Raw genomic sequence first — 12303 nt, forward strand, 5'->3', positions numbered from 1 at the left:
CTCCATCCTTGATATAATACCCTACTGGCACTTGCTTAATCTCATCATTTGAGAGAGCTGTTTCTTTTAAAGCTTCAATCTCAGGGTCTCGGTTCTGTTCTGCTATGAACTCCTTTCTGGATATGGACAAATCTTTACACTGGAACTCAACACTAGCACTCTGGTCCGGCAAGGAAGGAGGTAAGGTCTTTGGCAGGCCATCACAACCTGAGTCCTCGTTTGGGCTGTCACAGGGACCAGAATCAGTCTGCACAGGGACCAGAATCAGTCTGCACAGGGCCGTCTGCACTGGCAAGTTTCTTAGCCATAGCTCGAGTCATTGCGCAGGATGGATATACGTCAGAATCTATCTTGGAATCATCAATAACTGGCTTGGATGTCAGTTGCACTGCAGGAACTACTTTTCCACCTGCCAGGTCATTCCCCAACAACAAAGTAACATCTTCCACTGGTAAATCAGAGCATATTCCTCTTAACCGTCCCCGAAACCAACCCTGACTTCAAAATTACCTGGTGCAGCAGCACAGAAGCCATGTTGCCCCAAATGCCTTTAACAAGATTTACCTCACCAGTGTCTGTCTCATCGCTAAACTTTAGAACACTGTCTAATATAAGTGACTGAGAAGCTCCAGTATCTCTTAAGAATTTTCACTGGTACCAGGTCTGACCCTTCCTTCACTGACACAAATCCCTCTGATATAAAAGGATTGTATCCTTTCCTAACTCGGTCGGACTGAGCCTCAGCGGAACCCTCTGTGTTTATGGGTATTTCACAACACTGAATACAAGCATCTGGGACTGCCTCCTTCTTCTTCTTCTTCAGGACGGAACAATTGGCTATCACATGACCAGGTTTCTTACAATAGTGACAAGTGGGACCAGAAGGTTTCTCTTTTACTCGTTTCCCTTCAGCTGTACCTTTGTCACTAGTTCCAGATTTGATTTCAAATTTACCTGGATTACCCACCCTATTTTGGAAGGTCTTACTTGGGGTAAACTTAACCTTGTGGATTAAAGCAAGCTCATCTGCAAATCTAGCAGATTCTTGCCACTTCCTTCTCATCTAAATAGACTTCTATATCATTAGGGATGTGCCTTTTTAACTCCTCAACTAAAATTAGCACCTTCAGTCTGTTATAATCTTCATTCACACTTTTAGATGTGCACCAATGTTCAGAAAACTCTACCTTCTCATAAGCAAAATCTATGTAAGTCTGGTTCACAGTTTTCCTTAAATTCCTAAACTTTTGCCTATAAGCTTCCAGAACCAATTCATAGGCTTTAAGTACAGCCTGTTTTACTTAAAATCAAATCAAATCAATAATCAAATCAAATCAATAATCAATCGATCAATAAGCTGCAAAATTTCATATTGCAGCCGAGCCCCCAATTTTGATATGATCAAAACAAAATACCCCAAAATTTGTTCCAATCTAACAAAGAACCAGCAATAATGAATCACAACTGGAGGCAGGTTTTATCATTAAAACCACTATTTTTATTAGTAACTACTTAATATATAAAACATTAATCAAAAATAAACAAAAGTGTGTGTGTATAAATGTGTATGTAGCTCCTGAACAATTAAGTTTAGGAACCGCTCTGGAAAATCTTTTCCCAAAATCACTCTTAAGAATCCAGTGTTAATAATAATGAGACGTAGTTACGAAAAGATTATGAGACTGAGTGAGCTGAGTGACAGCACCACCATCCCAATTTGAAATCCCACAGATCCACGCTGAAGTATCCTGAGAAGTATCCTTTGACATGAGTGGTTGTCACAACACCCCTTGACTCCTGTACAAGGGAAGACAAAAAATGTGATCACAACCAATACTTCCAAACTCACAAATGGATCAATCAAAGTGATAGTTACTGTAGCCACAGGCACTGTGTCGATCTTTCAATCATTCTCCGGGCGGGGAGAACTATCAAAGTTGTCCATACTTTGCAACGAGCCTGTCTCAAGTTCGTGGTCCGATGCTTTACGATGATAACAGACCATGGGGAGACCCATGTCTGGTTACAGAGTCACAGACTCTCTCGCTGATCCACACACTGGCTTTTCGAATACAAAACACAGTTCATAACTATTCTCTCTCTCTCTCTCCGGCTGTCACTCAGAACCCAGCTCTGCCTTTTTGACATCACTCAGTCCAGCCTCTTAAAGTGACACTCACAGTTAATGAAACGGGAGCCCATAACAGGCCATTGACATAAATAACACATTTCACGACTATGTTTTGATGTACATGTGACAAATGAAGCTGATCTTTTAATACTTGCAATTTAACCCAGGATTATCCTGTCCAATTATCACCATTCAAATTGTGAAGGGTAATCAAGTTTGGGTGGCGGAGTGGAGATACGACTCTACCAAAGGAGGTCTGTGGCATTCCTTCCCTCTGCTAGCCTGCAAGTCACTTATAGCCCCCCCCCCCGCCCCCGATCGGGGCCATGGGAGCAGGTGGTGGATGGTCGTATGAGCAGCTGATACATATCACAAGTCCTGGTTATGCGACCACTGACACCAAGCAGACAATCTCTGAAGAGTATTGATAATGGCTGGGGTCACCCATCTTGTAAAGACACTGCCCAGAAGAAAGCAATGGCAAACCACTTCAGAAGAAAAATTTGCCAAGAACAATCGTGGTCACGAGACCCCGCTTGCCTACGCCACATGACCTGGCACGTGATGATGATGAATCAAGTTCAGTTGCAATGCAATGTTTGATACTCTGTTCTCTCTTTAGGCTCTTTAAAATGATACAAGTACACTTTGAGGTTCGACTGGAACAGAATGGAGAAGTATTAATTTGTCTTGTGGTTGTGTTTCAGAGGACCTTCGCTTGTTGTACAACAGGGTGTCTGCTTGTCCGAAAGCATTCAGCACGCCGCTGGAAGTGGCAGAAAGCAGCTCTGAAGAGAGCTTCAAAACTGCCTACATTTCATCGGTGGACAGGGACGCTCTTTGGGCTGAAGTAGAAGGAGAACCCGATAGGCTGGCCCATAAACCAAGCCTGAGAAAAACCACCAGTCACCCTGCCAATGAGCTGCCTCAAGGCATCCACGTGGAAGAAGGCAAGGACAGCAGTGAGCACACGGAATCTATAGACACCAGCTCAGGAGCGGTCTCTTCAGGGGTCACTTCCTCTGCATCGCCACCGTCTCCTGAACACCAAGATACTACGAGCGCCACCGATGATGAAGGACACGTGCCGCCTGATAGAGTTACCACTGACAAGCTGGTCAACGGCGACCCACTGCCGAACAACCAGTTGATGCTGGTCCACACCGATTCTGACAGAACTCAGATGTCGCAGTCCCTGTCCAGTGATGAGGAAGAGATAGATCTGGAAATGCAGCTGATCACTCGAGAAAAAGTTTTAAAACGTCAGAGGGAGAAGCACACCTTCGTGGAAGCTTTGTTTAAGCACATCTTGTTATACATCCAGCCATATGATTCTAAAAGGGTGTTGTATGCTTTTTCTGTTCTGGAAGCTGTGTTAAAAACTACTCCTAAAGAATTCATTGAAGCCCTCTGTTCCACATTAGTAGATACCAGTTCCACCAGCCAGCTGAACCTCATTCATAATCTCCTCACTCGCCATCAGGAATCCCTCATTGGCTTGAGCTTCTACGGGAAGCTTCCAACTCCAGTATTGCCTGCGATTCATCGCCAATCCTCGCTGATGGAATTGCTGACTTATCTTTGCCTGAATTTCTTAAGATCCTATTACCCCTGTCAGATGAGACTGAGCCACAAGGATTTGTTGGGGAACAGGGATGTCCAGGTGAACAGTGTGCAGGTCCTGATTCGGATTGTGACACAACTGATCGCCAACGCGAAATCGCCGGATGGCAAAAGCCTTGATGTTATCAGGAGCTGGCTGACCAAGTGCAAGGTTCAGGAGTACGTGCTGCTCTCCCTCTCCGCCTCCATGTACCTCAGCGAGAAGAGCTACGCACTCAGCTTGGCGGGATCTAGTGACGAGCTCATTGAGGAAGGTCTGTCAGAGGAAAACCTTGTGAACTTCGGCCAGGACCAGATCTGGAGCGAGCACCCGCTTCAGATTGAGCTCCTCAAGTTGCTTCAGGTGCTCATCGTGCTGGAGCACCACCTCGGCCAGACAGCCGATGACCACGAGGGCCCTTCTGACCTCTCGAAGGAGTGGCACAAGGTCATGGGTTTCCAGATGTCTATCACTGCCATGGGCTACGTGCAGTCTCAGCCAATCACTGCCCAGGGGATGTTTGTGTCAGCTGTTGTCAGGGCCTTGCAGCCTCAGTATGGTTATAGCATTCACCCGCCATGGGTGAGCCTGGTCACACTCTCCCTACCTTACCTCGGCAAATCCCTGGGACTGGTTGTCGCGCCGTTTGTCGCCCAGGTCTGCAGAAACCTGAACGATCTTGTCCGACAGTACGAAGGTGAAGACAAAAAGAGCACAGCAAGGTAGAGAAATAACTTTTATTTTTTTTCATATATTCACCATAAAAGCCTTTCTAAGGGAGAATTATGATTCAATCATCCATCTGCTGTTACATTTGCTTGGGTATCATCTAGGGTTGTTCTACCACAATAATACGGCCAGTCAGTATTGATACCACAGCTATGATAACACTACATTAGGAATCTCTTAGTTAAAATCAGAAACCTTTATTATTACTGACATATGTTCTGGAATTTGTGGTTTTGTGACAGCAGTGTTAAAATTATTTAAAATTATTAAAAGTAGCAATATAAAATAAAGAGTGCAAAAGAGGAATAGTGAGGTAGTGTTCACGGACTGTACAGAAATCTGATAGCAGTGGGGGAAAAAAGCTGATCCTAAAACTTTGAGGCACGGCTCTATATGAATAAAAGTGGAGGGAATGTTGTCCAGCACTGAAACCTGAGTCACACTCAGCCAGCTCCAATGGGCAAGCCTTGCTTCAGACTCCCGAAACAGACACTTCACGCCAAGCCCTGTCCAGGATGCTCTGAAAGCCTCCTTGAAATGGAGCAAGCTCACTGACTCTAGGCCCACAACTGCCCAGAATGCAGAAGGAATGCTTGGGGTGGCATTAAGGACCTTCAGTTCATCCAGTGGAGACACACAAAAGCCAAATGCCCCACTTCTCAAACAATCCACCTGCCCAGGTTGCCAACCACCTACTGTTGTACCAAATCTCTTCAGACTTCTAATGAGGTATCGCTGCTACTACTGTATTCATAAAGCAAATGGCGCATTGCAATGCAAGTTTTGATATTTCAATATACATGTGACGGAAGAGATCCCAATGATGCAGAAATCTGAAACCCTGCCTCCTGCACTAATTCCTCAGCCAAGCATTCATGTGTCATGCCATCCTGTTCGTACCCTCAGTGGTATGAGCGACGTTCCTCTAATTTCGTTTACAGCTGCGCAGACCAACCATTGCTCTGAGCAGGAAATTTTACACAGCCTGAAAACTGTGCAGCACTTTAAATGTGTTTTTTTTTTGTAATATACTCTTCAAATCAACACAAACCACGACTCACAACCCAAATAAACAATGTCAGGCTGTCAAAACAGCTCTCAGGCACAACAGCAAAAGTAAAATGTTTTGACTAGATGGTGGCAGAGTTCAGTGGGCCAGCAGTTTAGAAACAGTCAGCTACTGATTTCTGTTCTGTGTTCATTGTCACAATTTGTAGTAGTGTTGTAACTAAAACACCAACAGTGTGAATACATTGAAGCTCTAAAATGTCTCATAGAACCATAGAACACTACAGCACAGTACAGGCCCTTCAGCCCTCCATGTTGTTCCGACCCATATAATCCTTAAAAAAAAGTTCTAAACCCACACTACCCCATAACCCTCTATTTTTCTTTCATCCATGTGCCTGTCCAAGAGGGTCTTAAATACCCCTAATGTTTTAGCCTCCACCACCATCCCTGGCAAGTCATTCCAGGCACTCACAACCCTCTGTGTAAAAAAAAAACACTTACCCCTGATGTCTCCCCTAAACTTCCCTCCCTTAATTTCGTACATATACCCCCTGGTGTTTGCTGTTGGTGCCCTGGGAAACGGGTACTGGCTATCCACCCTATCTGTGCCTCTCATAATCTTGTAGACCTCTATCAAGTCCCCTCTCATTCTTCTACGCTCCAAAGAGAAAAGTCCCAGCTCTGCTAACCTTGCTTCATATGACTTGTTCTCCAATCCAGGCAACATCCTGGTAAATCTCCTCTGCACCCTCCCCATAGCTTCCACATCCTTCCTATGATGAGGTGACCAGAATTGAACACAATACTCTAAGTGCGGTCTCACCAGAGATTTGTAGAGTTGCAACATAACCTCTCTACTCTTGAACTCAATCCCCCTGTTAATGAAGCCTAGCATCCCATAGGCCTTCTTAACTACCCTATCAACCTGTGCAGCGACCTTGAGGGATGTATGGATTTGAACCCCAAGGTCCCTTTGTTCATCCAGACTCTTAAGTAACTGACCATTCATCCTGTACTCAGTCTTCTGGTTTGTCCTTCCAAAATGCATCACCTCACACTTATCCAGATTGAACTCCATCTGCCATTTTACTGCCCAACTGTGAAGCCTGTCTGTATTCTCTTGTAACCTTCGACAACCTACAGCTCTATCCACAACTCCTCCAATCTTCGTGTCATCCGCAAACTTACTCACCCATCCTTCCGCCTCTACATCCAGGTCATTTATAAAAATCACAAATAGCAGGGGTCTCAGGACAGATCCCTGCGGCACTCCACTAGTCAAAGTACTCAAACTACTCAAAGTTAAGGTTTTGGTACATTTATTATTTAGTAAATTTATGGATTGTATTTATTACCACAATTACAGGGTATTTCACAATTATATTAACATTATAAAAAAGAAAATTCCATCTGCACGGCAACAAAGGCTCTGTGTGCAGGAGCATTTCGGTTACTATGTGGGGCATGGCCACGCAGCCTATTGATATATTATTGAAATATAGCGTGAAAAAGGTCCTTTTGGCTTTTCGAGCCACACCACCCGGTAACCCCCAGTTTAACCCTACCCTAACAATGGGACAATTTGCAATTACCAATTAACGTACCAACTGGTACATCTTTGGACTGTAGGAGGAAACCAAAGTGGTCACAGAGAGAAAGTACAACTCCCTACAGACAGCAGCAGGAATTCAACCCGGGTCGCTGGTACTAATAAGCATTGTGCTAGCTACTCCACTACCATACTGTAGCAGAGTGCTCAGTGATGCTGGGGCATTGGTTTACATTTTCTGACAATGCATTTTGGAGGATTTTATGGAGATAGTGTTGCTGGTTTATATCCAATGATCTCCTATTGTAGGAAAAGCCAGAAGCAGATTGGAAGGCAGGGATCATTACTGTGGGAGCACAGGGGCTTTGTATTGGATTTGATGTGTTGCTCTTGAACCACTCTTCTTCAGTTGGCCAAAGGTCATGGGGGCACTAGAGGTGATGGTGTATTTCGACATATGGGATGAGCTTTGGTCGGGAATCTTGGTAGGCATGCGCCAGTTGGGCTGAAGAGCTTGTTTCCAAGCTGCATAACTCTGATTATCAATTGCCTGAGGAAGTGGTTGAGGCAGGTACAATGATAGCATTGAAAAGACACTTGGACAGGTACATGGATAGGAAAAGTTTAGATCAAGGGTTCCCAATCTGGGGTTCATGAACCCTTTGGTTAATGTTAAGGGTCCATGGCATAGAAAAGGTTGAGAACCCCCTGATTTAGATGAATTTTGGCCAAAGGCACTAACTCAGATTGGCATCCTGGTTGGCGTGGTTGTCCCAAAGGGCCTGTTTTTGTACATTATGACTATTGACTAAACACAAGAGATTCCGCAGATGCTGCAAGTTCAGAGCGACACGCAGTAAATACTGGAGAAACTCAGCAGGTCAGGCAGCATCTGTGGAGGGGAATAAAGAGTTGACGTTTCAAGCCAACACCCTTCATCATTGACTTCAGCCCTCTTTGACAGTTGGCTCTAGAATATAGGATGGGCTTCATGTTTCCCAGGTGGTGGGGGGAGTCACAATAGATGTTTTACTGCTGTAAGTAATTGTATAATGAGTGGGGGGGGGGGCTGCTAGGGGACCTTTGATTTTGGGTACAAGACCAAAGACCCTTTCATGTGTCATCAATTACATTGACAATTACCCAATTTCCCTCGGGATTATTAAAGTATGTCTGTCTGTCTGACAGTGCCTTGTCTTCCAATTGTGTGCAAGCTAAGTCTCATTTGTGCACTTCTGCTCAGTGACTGAGGTTGGATATAATTCTTTCTGGAACGAAGGTGACCTTGATTGAGTGTTAGTCCTTTAGATTGCAGTTCTCCTCTGGTGCAGAGCTAGCATTGTGATGAGAATGATTGAGGGAAGTGTTGGGAGTAAATGGTTGCTTATGGACCACACCCAATGACATGAGACTGTTAGACGTGGGAGCGGAATTAGGTCATGTTTAAATATGTAAACATCCTCTGACAATAAAATTCGACAGGCTTTTAACACTAATTCCTATTGTCTGCAGGTACCCTGTGAAGAAATGATTTTGAGAAACAATGTTTAAATTATTACACATGCTTTTGTATGTATGACAGGACTTTCGGTAAACATTGTATTGCATCAGATGACTGATTGTTCCATGGTTTGCAGATACATACTAGAAAAAGAAACGAGCCAGTATTAGGGATTCTTTGGCAGATTATCAGAATCAGCTTTAATATCATCAGCATATGTCATGAAATTTGTTGTTCTGTGACAGCTGTACATTGTAATATATAATAGTGAAAAAACTAAATTACAATAATAAAAATTAAATTAACCAAGCAGTGCTAAAATACCATCTACTACCCTGAGATTAATTTTCTTGCAGGCATTCTTAGTAGATACAAAGAAACACAAAAGAATCAGTAAAATACTGTAAACAAACAAAGGTGGACGAGCAACCAATGTGCAAACTGTGAAAATACAAAAATAATTGAAAATTATAAAAGAGAAAATATATAAGGTTTACATTATTAAATGTATTACTAGCAGTTTTTATTGGTGTAAAATAAACAACTTAGCAAAATCCTGAAATGTTTTTCTCAGTTGTATTTGGTTAAAAACCCAATAGCTTGAAAAACAGTTAACTTGAACTGCCCTGGGTATGTTGTGAATTTGAAATGAGTAGTCATCAGCTAAAGTCAGGCACATTGTAAACTCACTTAATATTGATTTCTCTCATTTCTAGTAATTTCTCTCTTCACTCCCTTCCTACTTATTCCATTTCCAACTCTGATCTTCTTCAACTCTTTACCTCCTCCACCTATCACTCTCAGCTTCTCACTTCATCCTGCCTCACCCCTACCAACCCACCTTCCCTTTTTAACTCCATCCGGATTTAACTCCTTCCCCTCCCCTCTCCTTCCTTTCTGACTTCTCAATAGGTTTCAATAGGTAAATTTAATGTCAGAGAAATGTATATAATACATATCCTGAAATTCTTCTTCTTCACAAACATCCACGAAAACAGAGGTGTGCCTGAAAGAGTGAATGACAGCAAAATGTTAGAACCCCAAAGCCCCCCCAGCTCCCCCCTCCCGTGCACAAGCAGCGGCAAAGCAATGACCCCCCTCCCCCACCAGCCCCACTCAAGCGTGCAGCAAAGCATCAATAAATTCACGGTCTTGCAGTACCCCAAAGACTACTCCTTCACCTGGTAATGCGACAAACCACAGACGCTCTCTCTCCCTAATAAGGGAAAAAGAGATGTCCCCATTTCACAGCGAGAAGGGAGACCAAACAAAGCTACTTTCTGATTCAGGGTTTTAAAAGTCTGTTGCGCCGCTTCTTCCGAGCTCTGTGCCTAAAGGACTCGGGTCTTGGCACACCGCCAGCTGCCGGCTCGCTGCTCACGATCTTCCGGCTCGCTGCTCACGATCTTCCGTCTCACACAACACGTCGGGCAGCGGCAGCACCGGCCTCGAATCCGCCCGCCTCCAGAGCCAGGAAAGTCCGGCACCCTGGAGGTGCGGTAGTCTTCCAGGCATATTGAAAAGCGGCCGATTGCGAAGCCCCGAGAGCAGGTCCCATTTCTGCAAAGAGCCAGTCAGCGTGTAACTCCAGGTCAGGGTCTTCAAAAGAACCCTGAAAAGGAATAAAAAGAGATGTCGAAGATAGAAATAGAGCTGTTTCCAAAGATGCACGCAAAGGAGTTCTCCTTCCTTTCCAGACCTGATGAAGAGTCTTGGCTTGGCACAAAATTTTGCCTGTTTATTCCTGTTCATGGATGCTACCTGATCTTCAGTTCCTCCAGCTTTTTATGTGTTTCTCTGGATTTCCAGCATCTGCAGAATTTTCTTTTTTTTTAAAATCAATCTCAGTTTCAAATCCAGTGATAGAGTACTCCAAATTTCTCCGCATTCCCGTTCTAAATGGCCTAGGCCTTGTGACTGTGACCCACCAGCTCAGACACTTCTTACCAGAGGAAACATTCTCCCAGTTACTACCCTGCCAAGTTCAATGCTTCAACCCACACAAAACATTGCAAGAACTCAGAAAATCAGGTAGCATCTCTGGAGGGGAATAAACAGCCACTGTTCTGGGCTGAGACCCTTCATCACAAGCGTCGACTGTTTACTCCTCTACATAGGTGCTGCCTGACTTGCTGAATTCGTCAGTCACTTTGTGTGTGTCTGCGTGTGTGTATTGCACAGGTTTCCAGTATCTGCAGAATCCTTTGTGTCTACGTTTCAACACTGTATTGTCAGATCTGAACTGGCTTTATGAGTGACACAGTAGTGTAGTGGTTAGTGCAATCACTGTACAGTGCCAGCAATCGATGTTCACGGTTCAATTCCCACCGCTGTCTGTAAGGAGTTTGTATGTTTTTCTCATGACCATGCAGATTTCCTCCAGGTGCTCCAGTTTCCTCCACTGTTCCAAAGACATGTGGATTCGGGTTAATAAATTATGGGCTTGCTACGATGGCACTGAACTGTGTATTCACTGATACAAATGACGCATTTCAGTGTAAGCTTTGGTGTTTCGATGTACATGTTACAAATAATGCTGATCTTTATCAGCCAAATTTTGGCTGCAGGCCTCGCCTGTGAAATTTCCAGTAATTACTCCCATCCATAAGTGAACCAACAGGTAACACAGGATTTATCACTCGGCTCCAATGCTAAGTATCCAGCAGGAGCCCAGAATTCCACTTTTTTCCCCAGAACTTCACTGAGCGATCAGTACTCAAGCCCTGTGCCAGATCAAAGGATCATTAACAGACCTGTCATAAATTGGGGAACAGATTCATCAAGCACGTCCGCACCTTCTGCCACAATTGGCGCTTCCCCTTGGCCAGACATTTTAATTCCAATTCCCATTCCTGTTCCAACATGTCAGTCCATGGCCTCCTCTTGTGCCAAGATGAGGCCAAGCTCAGAGTGGAGGAGCAACATTTTATTTTCTGTCTGGCTACCCTCCAACCTGATGGTATGAATATCCATTTCTCCTTCCAGTAAACACAATTCCATCCCTCTCAGCTTTCTCTATTCCTCACTCTGACCTTTTCCTTCTTTTAATCTATAACCTCCACCCCAGATCCTGTCCTCCTTCCCTTTCTCCAAAGGTTCACTCTCCTCTCTTATCAGATCATTTCTTCTTCATCCTTTGACCTTTTCTACCCACCTGACTTCACCTATCACCTTCCAGCTAGCCTCTTTCACCTCCCCCCACTTTTAAATTTAGGCATCACCACCCCCCCGTCCTGAGGAAGGGTCTTGGCCTGACGTCTCGACTGTTCCCTCTTTTCCTTAAATGCTGCCTGGCATCTGAGCTCCTCCAGCATTTTGTGTGTGTTGCTTTGATTTCCAGCATCTGCAGATTTTGTCATGTTTGAGACATTCTTTACCTATGGGCTGGGAAATGTTTTTTGTTAATTACCAATTGCCCAATGTCATAAATCTGTTCACACTGACTTCACACCTTTGATACACTCACCCTTTTCCAGAAGCAGGGGAGGAGGATTATTCTGCCCACTCACCAACTCCTGGGTACCGAGAACCAGTGCAAACCATTCTGGAAGTGGGCACGACACTGGGCTTCGGTCCCAGAAGATCTAGCACCACTTACAGCCACCAAGGTTTGGAGTGAGAAGCTGGGAGGTGATTGGTGCAAAAGAGAAAGAACTGAAGGAGAAGGAATCTGATGTGAGAGAATAGACCTTGGGAGAAAGGGAAAGAGAAGGGGCACTAGAAGGAGGTGATAGGCAGGTGAGAAGAAATGAATAGGTAAGGGGGGAGAGGAAAATGTG

At 44.4% G+C, this 12303-nt stretch overlaps 1 protein-coding gene across 1 annotated transcript in view; it reads left to right on the forward strand.

Moving 5' to 3' along the window:
* The window catches only part of dop1b (DOP1 leucine zipper like protein B), a 177828-nt gene that overhangs the window by 105730 nt on the left and 59795 nt on the right, over window positions 1-12303 (forward strand). The window contains exon 19 of the mRNA XM_073044896.1: window positions 2839-4456. Within this exon, the coding sequence (XP_072900997.1) occupies window positions 2839-4456 (1618 nt within the window). The remainder of the gene's footprint in view (window positions 1-2838; window positions 4457-12303) is intronic.

The sequence above is a fragment of the Hemitrygon akajei genome, chromosome 5, assembly GCF_048418815.1.
Source record: "Hemitrygon akajei chromosome 5, sHemAka1.3, whole genome shotgun sequence".
Lineage (NCBI taxonomy): Eukaryota > Metazoa > Chordata > Chondrichthyes > Myliobatiformes > Dasyatidae > Hemitrygon > Hemitrygon akajei.